Source organism: Canis lupus, chromosome 19, assembly GCF_048164855.1.
Source record: "Canis lupus baileyi chromosome 19, mCanLup2.hap1, whole genome shotgun sequence".
Lineage (NCBI taxonomy): Eukaryota > Metazoa > Chordata > Mammalia > Carnivora > Canidae > Canis > Canis lupus.
Window position 1 is genome coordinate 11938794 of NC_132856.1, and position 20934 is coordinate 11959727.

Consider the following 20934-nt stretch of genomic DNA (forward strand, 5'->3'; position numbering starts at 1 on the left):
ACCATCCCATGTGCATGAATCACACAACAGTGTGACTTTTGTTCAATCAGAGTTGAGAAATTCCACATGATCCCTCTTTAAAGTCTGTAATTAGATCTTTTTCTTTTATTTTTTTTCGAGGTTGCTCACTTCTTTTTTTTTTCAATTTTATTTATTTATTCATGATAGATAGAGAGAGGCAGAAACATAAGGAGAGGGAGAAGCAGGCTCCCTTTGGGAAGCCTGATGCAGGACTGATCCCAGGACCCTGGGACCACCACCTGAGCCAAAGGCAGATGCTCATCCATTGAGCCAGGTACCCCAGGTTGCTCACTTCTTGATGCACTGACTTCCTAACAACTTTATGGTCAAACTCAGTCATACCTAGAGAGCTAAATGTGGTACTAAATTAGGGTAGAAAGCTACCAAAGGCACAGGTGAACAAACTTGGCTATCTGAGATTGCACAATTCCACAGCAGATGGCATACACCATGATTCTAAGATCCAAGAGCCAGTCAGCTGAGGACAGCTTTATTCAGTGGGAAATGCTTACAATTCAAAAGCCAGAAACCCATTATTATCCTTGGAAGAAACCGGAGGGGCAGCAACACACCAAGGATACACAAAACCAGGGAAATTGTGTACAGACAATATTTGTAGTATATACCCTTCAAAGCCATTCTTACCAATACCCATAATAAAAATCAACAGCTACTGTGTTGTAGTCTCTCCTGTAGGTTTCTCCCTACCCGGAGACAGAGGGTGTAGACTGGAGGCAGTGTTCCCAGGTCTCCTCCTCACCAACCATCCTATGGAACAGGGAAGGGAGCAGGATCCCAATTCTCAGATCCCAGCTAACACTTCCTGGTATGGGAGATTTGTTTGGCTCCTTTACTGAAAGGGAAGTAAAGGGGAGGGGGGACAGCTGGATACCAGGTCTGATTCAATGTTTTTCTCCAAGAGACTGGTCTCTGTCTTCTTCATCCTTTGGGTTATATAACATCATGGATCTAAAAGTCTAAATACAGGAAAATCCACTTAAATCATCACTGGTAACCACTGTCTGTCACTCCAGGATAAAATTTCACATATTAATTATAAAAGGTTCTGCACTCAATTCTGATATGTGGATTTCCACCCCCACACCCATTACCAAGCAAGGCTTTGAGACCTGCTGGGTATCCTACAATTCAACTCAATTCTGACATTTTCTACTTGGAGACTGCAACTGACTCCACAGGTTAAGGGCTCAGTCCCATAAGACTGCACCGTTCCACCCCTACTTTAGATGCTATCTCAAGCCCAGGTTGTCACCTGTGCTTCTGACCTATAGGCTATAGATTAGAGGTTCTAACAACATCTTCCTTAGGTTTGATTAATTTGCTAGAGTGTTAATAGAACTGAGAAACATTTTACTTACTACATTACTGAGTTTTTTGGTTTGTTTTCTTTCTGTTTTTTTTTTTTTTGTAAATTTTTATTTATTTATGATAGTCACACAGAGAGAGAGAGAGAGAGGCAGAGACACAGGCAGAGGGAGAAGCAGGCTCCATGCACCGGAAGCCCGATGTGGGATTCGATCCTGGGTCTCCAGGATCGCGCCCTGGCCAAGGCAGGCGCCAAACCACTATGCCACCCAGGTATCCCGTTTTTTTTTTTTTTTTAAGACTTATTTATCTATTTGAGAGGCAGAGCATGCACATGCTCACAAGTGTGGGGAGGGGGAGAGGTGAGAATCTTTAGGCTGACTCCTTGCTGAGTGGGGAGCCTGATTGACACAGGGCTCGATCCCATAACCCCTGAGATCTTGACTTGAGCTGAAACCACAAGTCAGATACTTAACCAACTGAGCCACCCATGGGATCCTTGTTTTTGTTTTGTTTTTAAGGATATAACTTAGAACAGCCTGATGGAAGAGATGCATAGTGCGTAGGTATGAGGAAAGGGCACAGAGATTCCCTCCCCTCAGATCATGCCATTCTCTCCAAATCTCAAAGTATTCATCAACCTAGAGGCTCTCCAAATCCTGTCCCCTTAAGTTTTTATGGAGGCTTCATTATAGGAATTATTTTTTTATTTTATTTAAATTCAATTAATTAACATATAATGTATTATTGGTTTCAGAGGTAGAGGTCAGTGATCCATCAGTCTTATATAATACCCAGTGCTCATTACATCACATGCCCTCCTAAATGCTTTTCATCCTGTCATCCCATCCCCCCACTCCCTTCCAGTGACCCTCAATTTGTTTCCTAAGATTCAGAGTCTCTTAGGGTTTGTCTCCCTCTCTGATTTCATTTTGTTTTATTTTTTAGGCATTATTGATTAAATTGCTGGTCAGTGACAATCCATTCAACCTCCAGCTCCTTCCCAGAGGTCAGGGAGTGAGATTGAAAGTTCCAACTCTCTAATTACACGGTTGGATCTCCTGGTGACCATGCCCCATCCTTCAGTAGGGTCCCAGAGTCACCTCATTAACATAACAAAAGATACCTTTCTGGCTTTCATCTCTTCAGAAATTTCAGGGGTTCTAGGAGCTCACTACCAGAAATGGGACAAAGCCCAAACATATCTTACTATAAATCACAATATCACAACTATCACGCAAACCATTACACATAAGCAAAGAGGAATCTTTTGAAAACATAAATCTAACAATGTCCCACACATCCCTGCCCTAAAATTCATTGCAGAACATTTCCCCCTGCTTGCCAAAAAATAAAATCAAGCATACAGGGTCCTCCAAGATTTCACCTCTACCTGCCTCTTCAGAGATAGTTTCTGTCATCCCCCTAATCTATACTAACTCTTCTGCTTTCAGTGTCCTCAGATATAGGACTATTTTACTTTCTGTAGACTCTGTTGCTTGACCTAGAAAGCAATTTTTGCTAAGGGGAACTGAGGGTGGAAGGATGCAGTTCACTTTACTGAGCATTTACCATGTGCTATAGAGTATTTGAAACCCTCTTATACTGTTAACTCATTTACGTAATTCTAGTTTCATTACTGATACAATTTATAGTTTCAGTACTGGGCACGTAGGCCTGCAGGTGTAAGAACACTTATGATTAAGTTTCAAGAAAATAGAAGAAGAGCAGAGAAGGAAGAGTTTCTGGCAGAGAGATTTTAATGGCTTTCTCAATATATAACTGACGTATGATAAACTGCACATATTTGAAGTATGAAATCTGATCAGCTCTGACATATGCATGCACCTGTGAAGCCACCACTACAATCAAGAGAGTGAACACATACATCACCCTCCAAATTTCCTTGTGCTTCTTTGTAATTCTTAGCCTCCCATCCATCTCCAGTGAACAAATGATTTGCTTTCTCTCCCTAGAGAGTAATTTCAATCTTAAAAATATTTTGGTCAAAGTGGAATTATACAGTACATACCCTGCCTGTATTCTTTCAGTGAGCCGTATCATCTGGGATTTAATCATGCCGTTGGATATATCAATAATCCAATGCTTTTTACTGCAGAGTAGTATTCCATTCTATGGCTACACTACACCTTGTTTATCTACTCAGCTATTGATGGGCATTTGGGTTGTTTTCAGTTTCGGACTATTAAAAATGAATCTACCAAAAAAATTATGTGCAGTTGTATGTGGACATATTCTTTCATTTTGTGTGGGTAAAGAGATAGGAGGAATGGCTAGAGCAGAACATAAGGTAGATGCTTAACATTTCAAGAACCTGCCAAACCATTTTTCCAAGTGGCTGATTAACTTTTACATTCCCACTAGCATTATGTGAGAGTTCCAGTTGTTCCACACCCTTACCAGCACCTGAAATCGTTTTATAAAAACTATACTAAGCAATTTATTTTTTATATTTACATTTTTTTTATTGGAGTTCGATTTGCCAACATATAGTAAAACACCCAGTGCTCATCCCATCAAGTGCCCCCGTCAGTGCCTGTCACCCAGTCACCCAACCCCCCGCACACCTCCCCTTCCACTACCCCTTGTTTGTTTCACAGAGTTAGGAGTCTCATGTTTTGTCACCCTCTCTGATTTTTCCCATTCATTTCCTCTCCTTTCCCCTATAATCCCTTTCACTGTTTTTTACATTCCTCGTATGAGTGAAACCATATAATGATTGTCCTTCTCTGATTGACTTACTTCACTCAGCATAATACCCTCCAGTTCCATCCACATCGAAGCAAATGGTAGGTATTCGTCTCTTCTGATGGCTGAGTAATATTCCATTGTATACATAGACCACAGCTTCTGGAGAGAATGTGGAGAAAGGGGAACTGTCTTGCACTATTGGTGGGACGGTGAACTGGTACAGCCCCTCTGCAAAACTGTGCGGAGGTTCCTCAAAGAGTTAAAAATAGAGCTACCCTATGACCCAGCAATTGCACTGCTGGGGATTTACCCCAAAGATACAGATGCAGTGAAACGCCGGGATACCTGCACCCCGATGTTTCTAGCAGCAATATCCACAATAGCCAAACTGTGGAAGGAGCCTTGGTGTCCATCGAAAGATGAATGGATAAAGAAGCTGTGTACTAAACAATGTAAAGATCTAATTTTCTCTTACGCAAACCCAGAAGTTGGAAAGATTATACCCATTGTGCAGATGGAAGAACGTAGGACCAAAAAGGTTAAATGACACATATCCATCATGCACACTGATGAGATTCAGAGCAGCACAGCACGATGGGGTATGGAGGAATGGTGTTCTAGGACCACAAGGCATCTGGCAAAATACTAAGTAGACCTGTTTTATGGTCTGTACTGTGGGTATCTCAGGACCCCAAACCTGGATTTGGCAGCCCTCTGGCTGCTTATTGGCCAACTGTATCCTGTTATAATTTCCTGTGCTTTGAGAAGAGTTGTTTCTGAAAATGATAAGTGGCCTGTGCTGCTCTCAGAAATGCCAAAGAACAGAGATTTGTCTGAATATCCTGGTACTAGTTATGAAGGTGAAGCCTGGGTCCTTGTGACTGTGTCCTTCAGAGGCTGAGATCTCAAAGTGAAAGGCACTTCATGGGAAAGGTGGGACTCTTGGGGATACCCCATGAGGGACTGATACAAGACTTGCTGAGTTTTTCCCTTTGGCAGCAATTTCTTTTTGTTGAAAAACCTCTCTGTTCAAATCTTTAATGGTGGGGACTCTTGTCTTAATATAGTAAGCTATTTCCTTATTAGTGCTCACTCAGTTCAGTTTTACACAGGCTCTTGGATTTTACCTGCTGAACTAGCTATTCTGGCCAAAGGAAGGGACTAAGATGGTGAAGACTCCAATTATTCTAGGTGACTGCACCTGAAATTAGCTGATACATCATGAGGGGAGTACAGGACCGGCACTATACCAAGCCACAGACTAACACCAGATGTGCAAACAGCTGGTTTCAGAGCGCTGTTTGGAGAGAAGCTCAGTTATCATCAAGGTCACAGCAGGAAGCAGAAAGGAGATGGTTTCATATGCTTCTGATATAAATTTGAACAGACAAAACTAAACAACAGAAGCAAGACCTCAAACACCAGTATGCTTGCCCGTCATAGCGTCGGGGCACAAATGGCCTCAGCCTAAGCTATGCCCTGGGACACTTCTCTCAATTGTGTTTAAAAGCAAGGTGGAGGTTCTACTAAGCATCCCAGCAAAGAAAGTAAGGATTTTTGTCTGAAAAGACATTTGCATTTGTGTATGAATATGTGTGTATTTATGTATCTAGAAACAGAGTCATCAGCCTATTGGCAATGACTATACAGTTATACAGAGGACGGGAGGGAGTCCTTCCTCTTGCCTCACTTAGTGGGCATGTTAAATAGTGGGCAATGCTACTTGCAAAATTCAAAAAAGAAAAAAGTATCTATAAGCATATCTCTATTTCAGTAACAAAGCAGCAGAACACAAAAGGGAAGATAAGGCATATTACATTCACATATTCTTTTAATGTTCAAAGCAGCTTTCAAACCTCCTTTATCTTTTCTGGTTCCTCAGGCCTTCTTTAAACCAGGGCTATCTTTTCTTCATCTATTACAAGAGCTACTTAATGAAGTTTTCTTAACTCTGGCTGCTTCACCTTTGCTTATCCTCAAGCACTGTTCCTGGAATTCACATTCCAAAATATCCTGTGTTGATATTCCTCCCACCTATATAAACTTTTGCTGGCTCTCTACAGCTTACAGGAATAAAGTCCAAACACAGTCCCCCATAATTTGGATTTGCTGCTCTTCACTACATTGTTATATCTGTCACAGGGCCCAGGCCCCCAAAATCAGACAGGGGGGATTGCATCAGAGGGAAGACCTTGCATAATTCAACATATGCCCAAGGGAGAATATCATCCCGGGAAAGGAAAACAGGTATTTCTGGCTTACAAGCTATCGTATTTAAAATTAATGTGGCTCATCACTTTGAAAAAATGGGATTCTTGCCAAAAGTTTAATTTGGGGATGACATGATGGGGCTCATGTTGTTTTAAAGTTTCCCCATAAAATGCAGTTTTATTACATTTTATTCTTACACCTCCATATTTGCAAGAGTCAAAGTCGCATTAATTGCAATCTGTCTCTTCACTCTCCATACCATGTGTTGAGAATGCCACCCTCTACTTTTGGGCATGGGGTGTAATTTCTCACTGGTTGTCATAGTGCTTCCTCTGCCTGGTAACTTCAGTCCGCTTATCACTTTTCCATGAAGTGGAAGTGGAGTTCCTGTCTCTGGGTGCCTGTCCTACTTTCCTTGTGTGACAACTTAACATGCCTCACACTATTCAAAGTTGGTTTGAAAGCCTGCACTGACCACTAGCTTATGAATTCCTGACGGACAAAAATGATGCCTTCTTCACCTCTCCTTCACCCCAGTCCTTCAGAGAATACTAGGGACATAATAGGTTTTCACAATTGTTAAAACGCTGAAAGACCATGAGAAAATGTTAATCAAATCAAGTAGTGCAGAGGCATAAACTAATATATTATTCCCAAAGAAAGCCAGGACTGCTCTTTTCTGTATGGCATTTGAAAATTTAAAAGAAGAGATGTGTAATCAGAAACAAAACACAGACTAATTCAAGCACACTCCCATTTCCATGACTATTCTTTATATTTAAGCAGATTAATTTCAGTGAAAGCCACCCAGTGGCTCTTGCACAAGGACAACAAATAGGGGAATGGGAAGAGAGATCAAAGGTCATCTGTCAGTGCCCAGAATTAATCAGAAAGGACATCCGTATTTCAAATTCCTTCCAGTTCTGACTCATTGGTAGTGGCTGCCTAAAGACTGTGTTGGTAAGGATTTTAAGACCACACCTGGGTTCAGGGGAAGCTCACTATAATTGATTACCAAGATCTGCCTAGGGCATGGATTAGGAAATGTTTACCCACCTGCCAAATATTTCTGATCCCTAATATCAGGCCTAGATTAGTTTGCTTTGTGTTCAGATATTGGAGAGCTATCTGCTACATGTGGAAGATCAAAATGTTGACTTATAGTCCAAACCCTTCTAGAAATACTCCCGGGAAACCTTCCTTTCTGTCTGTCCTCTTGTTACCTCTGGCTGCAGGGTCAATGCTTTGGTCCTGCCATGAGGTCTCTGTTCATAACTTTGGAGTTGAAACTTCATTCAGACCTTCTGAATCTAGACTTTGTCTTTGATTGTGAATAATGTGTTTCTGATTGCCTGGTTTCTCAATCTGTGGAACTCCTATTTGCTTGAGATGAGAATTATTTTACTCCTAAAGGCTCTAAAATTATAGATCAGGAAATATTTGTACAACATGTTCTGTGGATTAGGAAAAAAAATGCTCAGGTAGTTTTAAGAAGTATGCTTGGTTTGCACTGACATATTTCCAGCATGCTCATTACAATGTCTAAAGTTCTATGCCCATTCTAGTGTCCTATTGAACCAGCTGGGAGGGACAGATATGCAATATTTTAAAAAAGAAGTTCCAATTGGGATTATCATGTACATAATTTTGAGAAGAGTTAAGGACCATGGTTCAGAGATTGCTAGTAGTAGCTCTACTTCTGTCATATAGTGGAGTAATTCTTCAATGAAAACCAAATAATCCTATTATTTAAGTATTGTAATTCATGCTGTTCTCTTTGGATATGTGCAGAGGAATGGCCTATGGGTAGCATTATAGAAGACATATGCCTTTCTCTAAGCCACTACTCTTTTTCCAGCATTTTTTCCAAAGAAAATGCTTCAATTCTTTTCTTTCTCTTCTTGTCACCAACCTCCTACCAAAATACACACATATACACAGAGAGGAAGACCTATGAGACCCTCTGACCCTACTTTATATATCAAAGTCTACTTTGCCTTTGCAGAGAGCCAAGTGGTGTAAAGCTTGTCTCCTCATCAATGCATAAAAACAACAACAACAAAATTATATACTGGCTTACCTAGAAAGTTCTCCTGACAACAACTGGCTAAAAAGATCTGGATAAGCAAAGGATCTACAGTGTTTCTCAGATTTTGGCAGAGTAGATTATAACCTCCCTACCTGATGCATGCTCTTTTCCTGGTTGCATGCAAAAAAGATAGATAAGCCACAGGCCAAGCCTTTGTTTTTGTGGAAAACAATCTAGTCCTCTAATAGCTATTGCCAATATATAGCAATGAGACATTAACACACTTCACTAGACAAGCTAACTCCTACTGTGATACTACTCTACTATTTGCAGTGTTTCCTTGAATCATTTCAGCCATCTAAATAGAATTCCTAAAACCAGGGATTGTTCTCTTACAGCTCAAGTTTACTTCTTCCATCCTTGACCATGGTGCATGATTCTCATTCCAATAATCACAGGATTAGCAATGATAAAACAAGATAACCGTAATTTCCTGCATCTTTCTTCACAAAAGCAAAAATATATGAGGGCTGATGTTTCACAAGAAAATAAACATTTCTCACCCTTTATTCTGTGCTAACGAACTCAAGTGATAAGAAATTTCATGAAGATATCCCTAACATAATCAGAATGAATTCAATTTCCTAAGACAGTAAATAGTTATTACTGAACTCACTGCCAGATCTTTTTTTTTTTTTTTCCTGTTACAATGGAATTCTTCCACTTAAAATACTTAAATTGTTTGATCTAAACAAAAGTGGAAGGCTGTGATTCTGAATATTGCTAGCTTGGCAGTGATGCCTTTTTCTGTGATTTCTGTTGCATTTGGCAATCTGCCTCCTTCCACAATTTAAATTCCATGGCTTCATGTACAAAAGCTATTTTTAATTTATCACTCATGCTTCTCTAACCATATGCCTATCTTTAAGGTATGTGAATTTCCATATAAAATTCACTATTCCCGTTTGGCAATTTAGTACCTTTAATTGTGCCAATCAAGCATGTAAAACATCACAACTCATTGAGAGTATACAAAGAAAAAATACATGTCTTCTAAACTCTATGATACAAACCACACTGCTTGAAAACAGCTTAATTTTTCCTGTAGTTCAGTTCTATCAGCTCAAAGTCTTCTAGAACAACTGGAATCAGTGAATTCAATTCTTGAAACCCTGTACCATTTTCAGGGTTTTTTTTTTTAAGATTTTATTTATTTATTCATGATAGACATGCAGAGAGAGGCAGAGACATAGGCAGAGGGAGAAGCAGGCTCCCTGCAGTGAGCCCGATGCAGGACTCAATCCTGGGATCACAACCTGAATCAAAGGCAGGTGCTCAACCACTAAGCTATCCAGGTGCCCCTCATTTTCAGGTTTTTCAGTGAATCAATTATACTATTGACCTTACTGAAAAGATTCATAATCATGACTAGAAATGGCTGGAAATGACAAATGAAATGGAAGACACTTATATTATCAAACACCATTACAAGGCCCATCTATAAAACAATTGCAGGCTGTTCTATAAAACTACATTCCCCAAGAATAAATTTACAAGAAAAGGATTTAATGTTTTTAACCAGTTACAAGGGGAATTGTGTTTTAATAAAAAAATAATTATTATCTTCATAGGCTTTGATGATACACATCATTTCCCATAAAAAGTTCAATGGTTATCAACTTACCAGCATACATTTGGGAAATTCTTTTTCTTTTTCTCTCTATTGCATTTCACTACCCTAACTCATATTTTACTATTCCCCTGGCCCAGGGATAGATAGAAGCAATAAAATGCAATTCAAGTTGGTTTCACAGACAGTAAACATGCATTATGAATTTGAAACATACTGTTGGAAACATACTATGCTTGTTGAGCATGTATTTTAGAACTTCCTCTAAGACATTTTATTACTAAAACCATATCTGGAACCACTCACTGTCCTTGGTTTCAGAATTCTCCATGGTCTTATGAGATACTCATTTAAGAAAATAAAAAAGAAAGAAACAAAAAAACCCCCAAACCCACACAGTCTAAACTAATAGCTTCTGAATCAAACAATTTAGGTGAAAGGCATCTTCTCAAAACACCAGTCAAATGTCATTAATTATTTATATGATTATATGAGAATAAAAGTAACAATGAAAAATTCAGATTTGACTAATTCTTAGAGGCACAGACTTATGAATTTGTAGAGATTCCTACCTCAATCTTTGTTTTCCTCATTTACGGCACTAAGCCCTTGAATGTTTTAGAGACTTGTTCAAAGTAACATGGAATCAGGTTAGACTCCCTGTGTTCTAACTTCTAATCAAGCCATAACACCATTCTCTCCCATACAGCATGCCAGTTAGGGCTCTAGGTCTCAGTTCTGGCTTTAGCTGTACCACCCTGTCCAAGCTGACTTCACCGGATGAAGGACAACACAGCTTATTAAGATCAATATATTAGAACTGCCTAATTTGCATATACACAAACCATATCCAAGTGAATATAAAAGTCAGATGTATATAAATTTCATGTTTTATCAGTGTTTTAGTGTCACCTAAGTGGCACACAAAGCAACACATTAGGGCTGCCTAATTTACAGATTTGTAAAAATGCATAACTATGAGGGGAGCATCTATACTAACCATATCTAGGACAACATGTTAAGGCCCACTAATCTTGAATTTCCATAGCTTGATGACACTTGCTCTACTGCATACTGTCCCTCCCACTGCTAGAAAGTTGAATCTCTGGTATCACTCTGAATCACTTGATGTGATTAAGGTACATCTAGCTTTAGAAAGCCTAGGGTGGAATGATAACCAAAACCCTCCTATATTTATCCATTAAAAAAATAAATAAATAAATAAATAAATAAATAAATAAATAAATAAATAAAATATGCAAACGGGAAACTCTAATATGTTGTGTCACTCACATGTAGATCCAATCCATAGTGATAGCCAAGACTGTCACTAAGAAAGGTAAGAGACCATCCTCATCCTAATGAAGGACTATGGCCTTTTCTTCCTATCCCAAGGAAACATATGTGTAAGAAGGGAGGGTGGGTAATGAATGTACAGGAAAGTTTAATTTGGATAGACTACACAATTTTTTACTGGATAATATCTTTCTCTATATTTTTTAAAGATTTATTTATTTATTCATGAGAGAGAGATATATAGAGAGAGACAGAGACATAGGAAGAGGGAGAAGCAGGCTCCTCGCAGGAGCCTGATGCGAGACTCAATCCCAGAATCACGACCTGAGCTGAAGGCAGCCGCCTAACCGCTGGGCCACCCAGGCATCCCAATCTCTTGTTATATTGAATAATTCTATCATAAATTAACTTGAAAAAGCTGCCTCTGGTTGGTTTCCAGTGAAAGGAACATAGAACAGTTCCCTGCAGGTTTTAGATTTCTGTAGCATTGTTGTCTAATAATTCAGAAAATAAACCTTCTCTCTATATACAATCAATTTGGTTTCAGTATTTACAAAAACAAACATATTTTTGAAATGCATGTTGTGGTGTGCATTTTCACTTACCTTTTCCGCTGACTGAGCAGTGCCAAAAAAAATGGGAATGAAGGCAAGCCACACTATACATGTCGTGTACATAGTGAATCCAATGGGTTTGGCTTCGTTAAAATTTTCTGGGACACCCCGAGTCTTGATGGCATACACAGTACATGTGACCATGAGAAGAATGCTATATCCCAAGGAACAAATGATTTGGAGATCTGTAATGTCACATTTGAGAACTCCCCTGGCCTGCTCAGGGTTCATTGTCTTATGTTCATCATAGTCTATGATGATGTTGGGTGGATCAACACCAAACCAAATGAATACACCTAGAAGCTGAACTGATATCAAACTGGAAGTGATTGCCAGCTGTGACGTCGGGCTTATGAGTCTGGGAGCTGTCACTGATTTCTTGCCTTGCTCAAATATGCGATAAATCCGATTGGTTTTTGTCAAGAGGGCTGCATAACTGATGCACATACCCAAGCCCAAGAAAACTCTCCGGAAAGAACACACTGCCACATCTGGTTTGGCTATCATCAGGAAAGTGATAATGTAGCAAAGAAAGATGCCAGTCAACAGAACGTAGCTCAGTTCCCGCCCAGATGCCCGGACAATGGGCGTGTCATTGTAGCGGATGAAAGTGGCCATGACAAATATGGTGGCAATGATCCCCAACATTGCTAGGAAGACAGGGATGACGGCCCAGGGGGAATGCCACTCTAGTTTGATGATGGGGATATCCTGGCAGCCAGTTCGGTTTTCATTGGGCCTCTGGTCGTAGGGGCAATGTTGACATGTCATCTCATCAAACTGGTACTGGTAGCCGTCGCAAGGTTCACAGGTCCAGCAGCATGGAGTTCCCTTCTGTGTCTTCTTTCTTTGCCCGGGCTTACAAGGCAGCGTACACACTGAGGGGGGAATCTCCCGGACTCCTTTACCCCACTGCATGTCCTCTATCTGCAGCATGAGAAATGAGAAGGTATAACTGGCAGGTTAGTTCAGAGAAAAAGGAAAGAATAGAATAACAGTGATAGCGGCATTTAAGACTTGACAATTAAGGAACTATCCACCTCTTCCATCCCCCAGTCAGTATGAACTGTAACTAAGATTTGACCCCAACCATTCCATCCTAGCATCCTTACCTCTCACCACTATGGAATGTGCCAAACCTGCCTGGTTCTAAGGATTCCCGTGGCAACTATTAAAAATACAAATTCCCATTCCTACCTTAGACCTGCCAAATAAGAATATGACGAAAAATAAAAAGTAGGGGCAGCCCGGGTGGCTCAGTGGTTTAGTGCCGCCTTCAGCCCAGGGCATGATCCTGGAAACCTGGGATCAAGAGTCATGTCAGGCTCCCTGCATGGAGCCTGCTTCTCCCTCTGCCTGTGTCTCTACCTCTCTCTCTCTCTCTGTGTGTGTCTCTCATGAATAAATAAATAAATAAATAAATAAATAAATAAATAAATAATTTTTTAAATAACTTAAAAATTAATAATTAAAATAAAAATTAGTAAAAAGACCTTTGGATCTTTAACAAATGCCCAGAGGAGTCTTATGATTAGATAAATAGAAATAAAAATCTTAAGTAATGTGAAAAGTTTCATGCATCTCCCTTATTAGCTTCGAAAAAAATTGTTTTAAAATTATTGTGGATAATATTACAATGGTGACCATCTTCTCTAAAATTCTGTAGGCATCACTCCCATGGTCAAAGAGAATTTTTGAAGCAAATTCAGTCTATTATTTATCATTTAGAAATGACAAGGTTCATTATTGAAGGCTATAATGGTAGTCAACTCTAAGTGATTAGGAAGCATTTGATAAAAAAAGAAAATAATATGGCCTGGAACATTTCAATATTGGCCATGTACCTATTTGGAGATGAAATTTAAAAATAAAATACTATATCCTAGAGGAGGATGAATGTGGATTTGCTTAATGAAAATACTGGTTTGGCAATTCATAGTCAACCGTGTTCTGAGAAATAATATCACTAGAAACAAAGAAAAGGTACTATTGGGCTGAAATTGCACTGTAGCAGAGATCTCTCATTTGCCAGCACAGCATCTACTCTTCCTCCTTCCTGACATCAGCTCCTCAGATCTATTTCCTATGTGTTTGCTGTAAGATGAGAAAGTTCCTGGGGAGCGGTGGAGGAGAGGTTTGTTTACATGACCCAGTCACGGCCAATTATTGTGTATTGCACCATTACTCAAGCTTGAGCACTCATCAGGATCACTAGGAAGATTCCTTATCACCCCGTATGCTGGGCCTGACAGTAGGATCTCTTGATTGTTTGGGTTGGGACGGGATCTGAGAGTATGTAGTTCTAACAAAATTGTAGGTGATGTTGCTGGTGGTTCTCTAGGGACCATACTTTATCATAAACAGATACATTCCAAACTCCTAGGCACAAAATATAGGTCAGGGATGGAATAATTATGGAATGGAAAGAAATTTAAGTTTACTTTTACTAAGATTACATAAAATAAACATCTTTTTTTTTTTTTTTTTTTTGCCTGGCAGTTTGTAGGATGTAAGGATGTCAGTGCTCATGGCTATAAGAAGGAAGGGATTTGTAAGAGAGAGAAGTCAACACAGAGGAAAAGGTTACTGAAAAAGAGAAGGAGAAGAGAATGATTACTGAGGAAACTGCATGAGCTACTTGATACAGGCATGCCTGAAGCATGATTCCCTAGACCTCTCCCTTATGCAAGACAGGAAATTCTGCTATGCTGACACACTTTCAGTGGCATTTCTATTACTTGCAATCAACAGTCTTGAAAAACATATTTACTAAATAAATAATTGCAGTATCTACAAGTTGTAAAAGGTGTACTTAAGTCAGCAAATTAACTTACATAATAAATTCCAATGAACACATTTAAGTGACATTCCCAATACCTCTTTAATACAGTTGGACCAAAAACTGGTTAGAAAAATACTGGAAAATCTGAGGCTTTTAAAAACATGTATAATTTTAAGAGATAAAGGGAAAGGAAAATTAATTTATTGCTCTTGGAAGTTTAGCACTATATTAAAACGTGATGCAATGTGTAGCAGGGTGTGATACTTCCATCAAAACTTCAGTGAAAACTATATTCAAAACCTAAATCAAATGTAGGTAAAACTGTTGGGGGAAATGGCTCAGGGATTAAGCTTCATAAAATATAACCTTCTAATTGTTGAATTTAAACTCTAAGCAGAGACCCAAGAATCTTTAGATGACTCGTGTAAACTCATTTGCCTGAACACAAAGCCCAAGTCAGCACTAATAAATCTTACTAAATATAAAACACAATCATCTCTTTCTCAACATCATCATTTTTGAGGCAGTAAGTCACTGGCAGCCATCCCAAAGTCATAAAATTAAGGAAATAATTTGTAATAAGAGAGAAAAAGATATGCATTAGCTTTACAAATGTCAAATTGCAAGAAGTTGGAACCTAAAAAAATGCTATTATTAATACAAATGTTTCCAAATGTCAAATTAAAAGGTCCTACTCATGGTTAATAAGAAAGATTAACCAAAAAAAAAAAAAACCCTATAAATAAATTTCATTAGCTAAACTTGAAACTGCCTGATTCCAACACTAGTAGATAGTAATATACCATGTGATTAAACTTGATCTATGGGAATAGTTGTGGGCTCATACAAATATAAAAAGAAATTATCATTATCTAACATTTTATAGCCTATGTTAAGTGTTGTCAGCTCACTATTTTTCTATCCTAGGAATAAAATAAAATACCCAGCAATGCTGAATAGCTTTCCCCTCCCCTCCTTAACTTATCCAAATATATATAAGAGCTGTAACCACAAACATTACATTGACTGATTACTTAATTTGTTTTCAATTTTCATTTAAAGTACATCTCAACTCAGTTTAATTGTATATATTACAGCAACAAAGTTGCATCTTGCAACAAATGAACAAATGTCTAATTTACTTGTTTTTCAACAAAAATCATTATTGAAAATACACTGTTGAATAAAGATACCAACTAAACTTTAAAAGTTCTAAAAAAATAAATAAATAAACTTTAAAAGTTCTAGTGAGAATTTTTTTTAAATGATACATTTGATTTATCTTATACCCATCCACACAAACTCAGTGACTTGTTTCATAAGAAATAGTCAGCTACAAACACCCATGGGTACTTATTGAAGGGAGAATAATCATTTAGGGTTATGAAAACTCAAGTATAATGTCAATTTTCTTTGCTAGAGGCTAGTAGGAATGTAAATTTCAATTTTCTTTTGAATGCTGCAACAAAACCATGTTTCAGTTAGGTGGAAAGCCAAAGTTAAGATGCAGAAAGATTAGAAAAAAGGGCTAGGATGTTTACTATAATCTTCTTTAGAAGATACAGTTCTAAATTCTCTGATAAGGATGAATTTCCTACCCGGACACCAATGTTTATGGGTACTAGATACTGGATCTGCTCAGTAGCAGGCTCATGGGGAAGAGATGTTGAAATCCTAGCTGTTAGCAAGAGAACTGTATCGATGGTACTGCCAATTAACACCGTGTGTGGCACATAGATTATGTTGATAGGTAGATCAATGGTTTAGGAAAGAGATAATATATAGTTCTAGCCAATGAAAGCAAAGGTAAGTCTGATGTAGAGTACTAGCAAAATATTCTCCATTCTTAAAAGAGACACAAAAAAGAGATATACTATATTTAGCCTTTGAACTTTGATGTGTGCAAATGTAATATATGGAGCTGCAGCAGCCAATCTTTAACCATGAAGAGACAAGAAATTGGAAAAAGCCAATATACTGAGGATAGAAAAAAGATAAAAAAGAATTTGTGTCGTTGATGATGTTGAAATAACTTCTAGGCCCAAGATGGAGCCTTTCCTTCCCAAGGTGCCATGTAGCAAACCATACTTGGATAGGTGTCCCTGTAAACAGGCTCCACTTGGCCAGACACAGACTGTATTCAGTCAGCCAGTCCCCCAAATGCCAACTCAACTCTAAGCCTTCTCACCTCAAACAAGATTGATTATATGGCCCCTGCCAATCAGGTATTTTCTGTTTATCTTTTCCTTGTTGTTTAATTCTTCATCCTATAAAAAGCTCTCTGCCTTCCACCCCATTCTGTGGTTCTCTGAGAGAAGACTGTCTAGTTCATGAAGTGCTATAAGTCAGTTTGTAGCATCGAAATTGTCATCATTAACCATTCTTTAACCGTGGCATAATGATGTCAGCAAATTAACCATCACATGTACCACTGTATTCCTGAAATTCGAACATGAAATGATGAACTTTCCTTAGTGGGTGACCAATATTTCCTGGACGGTCTACTACTTGCAATGAAACATTCTAACAAATACACTTTTTCTTAATTCCGCATCTGGTATGTGAAGATCTTCTGAGACTATTAGACAATTAGCCAATAATTCAAATTCCAACAGGGAAAGTAGGTAGCTCCAGAAAGAAAAGGGACTTTTGAAACACGGGTGATCGGAAGCACTTATTTTGTCTCCTGGGAATGCTCCTAAAAGAGAGAAGTAAAGCCCTAGACTCCAAACATCAACTGTGACTCCGTTGCTTCTGGCTCAGAGAGAAACAATGGAAAAGCACCTGTCAGCTAAAGTTCTCTAGCACATGTGATTGGCAAAGAAAAATTGGGGTCTGGCTCTAGTAGAGAGTTAGCTACTCCACAGGGAATGTGCAGGCCTTATAATCACTGGAATTTTAAAATAAAACCAGACTAGTTGCTGTCTTACTGCCAAATGCAGAACTCAAACAGAGATAAATTTTTTATAAACATGGTTTGGTGCATCATTTTTATCTAGAAGAGATCTGTTCTTTTCCCCACACAGACATTTTCTATCTAAAAGAAAATTTTGTCACTCCAGGGATATTTTCTTTAGTGAAAATCCATTTGCATGCTTCCAAAGCTTACTCTGCAGATCAAGCTGGCTGGTGCTTTTGTTGCATAATTCTCTACAGTATTGTTATTATTTTTTAACTTATTAAAACCCTAATAGAATGAGCTAATTTTAAAAAGAGCTTTCTTATTAAAACACCATTTGTTCATTAAAATACATTTGTCTTAATTTATGGAAAAGGGGTTTTAGAAAAAATGCACAGAAATGTTGAGTTTTTGATACTACAGAAGAGCCAGGTTTCAGTTGTAGGAGGGAGGTGGAGTGGGCAAGGTGGAGGGGTTACCAAGAGCTTCACAAGGAATTCTGTAGCAGCACTCAGTGCTGCAAAAACACTTATTCAGGGGTGCCTGGATGACACAGTCAGTTAAGCGTCTGCCTTCAGCTCAGGTCGTGATCCCAGAGTCCTGAGATCCAGCTCTGGATCAGGCTCCCTGCTCAGCGGGAAGCCTGCTTTTCCCTCTCCTTCTCCCATTCTATGTACTTACGCTCTCTCTCTCTCTCTCTCTGTGTGTCATATAAATAAAATCTCTAAAAAAAATCCACTTACTAATTCAGATTCTATCTATTCAAACTTTGTAAGAATCACTTTTTAAATGTACCCTAGGAAGAAAGTGGCTCCCCAATATTGTTAGGAATGGCTTTTTTTACTATGGCCAACCCTGGGCATCCATGGAAGGACCCAGAGCTTCATCTCACCGTAAAGTCCAGGATGTAGATACATTTATGCTGTTTTTAGACTTTACTTTGACTTAGGCCAGTGGTTGCCAGACTTGCCTGTAGATATGAATCACTTGGGAATCCTCTAAATTTTTCAAATAGGCATCAGTGTGTTTTAGAGCTCCTCAGGTGAAATGTAGACAGATTGGGGGACTATTGAACTATACTTTCTGAAGGGCTGAGGTTTGGAAAAAAATCTTTGTGTTGTTCACAGAAGCTATTGACCACAGAGAATTGCTTACCTGGACTACTATTCTCAACCTGATGACGTAGTATCTCTGATGAGTCTGAATGAGTGACAGAAATGTTCAGTGATACTCTATTATGATTTCATGGGAAAGTATGAAGTTGTAGTGAAATTACATGTATTACATATTTGCACAGCCAGTAAAGTCTCTAGACTATGTCTTATAATGCTATTGCCCAAACAACTTAAAATACCTATGACAGCAGAACATATAAAGTAAACAAATGACGTGGGTGAGAGTAAGACATTTCTGCTCCCAAAACAACCAAGTTTAAAGGAACACGGTACAACTATGCATACTTATAAATATGTGTTAAATTATACATCAAGAACAGATTTCATAATAGTTCTGCCTAAATGATCTGCATTCACTGTTTCAATGCCTGCATTTCCCTCAAATACAAACAGTGGGGTGGGTGCTTGTTTTTAAATGTATATAATTAAAACCTCCAAGATTAACTGAACAGTTTGCTCCTAAGGTCAATCTAGGTTTCTTATTCTTTATGAAACTCTACTACAAGTAAGTACTCTTGAAACTCTACTCTAAGTAAAAGGGATGACTATACTTGGTCTCAGCACTTCCTTCCCCCACACCCCCCCCACCAGCCTTATGTGGAACCCTCTGATTTTTTTAAAGTTGACGCCTTTCAAAAGATATCCTGTGTTTTCTGAGGACCAAACAATGCACATCTGCTGACATTAGCTAGCTGTCACTTTCTGAAACAATATCATCACAAGAGGAGCCATCTCCTTAAAATGTATATGTTAACTACAAATGACCACTTATCTAATAGCCCTCTGGAACACAATTCACTAGAAGATGCTTACCAATCAAAGGTTATAAATTTCATCTTGTTCTAATTACTAAATGTATTTGTGGGTTTTTTTAAAAAGATTTTATTTATTTATTCATGAGAGACATGGAGAGAGAGAGAGAGAGAGGCAGAGACACAGGCAGAGGGAAAAGCAGGCTCCATGCTGGGAGCCTGATGTGGGACTCGATCCCGGGACTCCAAGATCACGCCCTGGGCCAAAGGCAGATGGTCAACTGCTGAGCCACCCAGGCATCCCTAATTACTAAATACATTTGGAATATTTTTTAACACCCATATTTAACAATAATTAATAATGTAAACATATTCATATGGATGTCTCAAAAAATACCACCAATTACACTTGTTTAAAACTGAAGTCATGATCTGCTCAGGGATTGACAAACTACTGCCCATGGGCTGAATCCTGCCCACTGACTGTTTTGCAAATAGAGGCTGGATCAGAACATCTTGGCACTTGTTCATTTACTTTTTGTCTATGGCCCATTTTATGTTTAAATGGCAAAAGTTGAGTAGCTGTGGATGCATGTACCACAAAGCCTAAACTATATACTATCTGGTCAAAGATAGAAAATATTGATTGACTCAGATCCAAAGAAAACAAAAGGACAAAGCCCTCCTGCATGGCAACCTTATCTGCCCATAAACCACAAGTTTTGTCATCTGCCACACCTTCTGTGTCCTTGGACTTTCCTTCCTTTGGCCCCTCTACCAACAACTCACGTAGGTTTTACCTCTTGAAATGAGGTTGAAATTAATTATTTCATATGGCAAACTACATATTAAATACAGGCATACCTTGATTTATTGTTCTTTATTTTATGACCCTTTGCAGGTATTGCATTTTTACAAATTGAAAGTCTGTGGCAACCATACACCGAGCAAGGCTGTGGGTACCATTTTCCCAAGAGCATTTTTCACTTCATGTCTCTCTATCATATTTTGGTAATTTTCACAATACTTTATATTTTTCCACATTATTTTATCTGTTATTATCTGTGATCCATGATCTTTGATCCTACTATTGTAATTGTTCGGGGAGTACCATCAACCAGTGCCATACAAAATGGCAAATGGCTTTATTTAATTGATAATTTACTTATAAATTATCATTGATAAATAAATCTTGTGTGTGTTCTGACTGCCACATCAGCCGTTTCCCCAAGTTTCTCCCTCTCCTCAGGCCTCCCTATTTCCTGAGATACAACAACACTGAAATTAGGTAATTACTCTATGATGGCCTCTAAGTGTTCGAGTGAAAGGAAGATCAATGTGGCAAACTTCATTGTAGTCTTATTTTAAGAAATTGCCAGCCACCCAGCCTTCAGCAACCACTACCCTGATGAGTCAGCAGCCACTGTAAGGCAAGACCCTCCCCATCAGCAGAAAAAAAAAAATACAACTCAATGAACATGTTAATA

General features: G+C 38.6%; 1 protein-coding gene across 7 annotated transcripts in view; it reads right to left on the reverse strand.

Annotated features, from left to right (window-relative positions):
- GRM7 (glutamate metabotropic receptor 7) overlaps positions 1-20934 on the reverse strand; it is an 849841-nt gene that overhangs the window by 142439 nt on the left and 686468 nt on the right. For all 7 annotated transcript variants that reach the window (XR_012012515.1, XR_012012517.1, XM_072788071.1 and 4 more), the window contains exon 8: positions 11831-12766. Coding sequence is in view for 5 of the 7 variants with exons in the window: in XM_072788071.1 (XP_072644172.1) it covers positions 11831-12766 (936 nt within the window). In the remaining 2 variants the exon portion in view is untranslated. The remainder of the gene's footprint in view (positions 1-11830; positions 12767-20934) is intronic.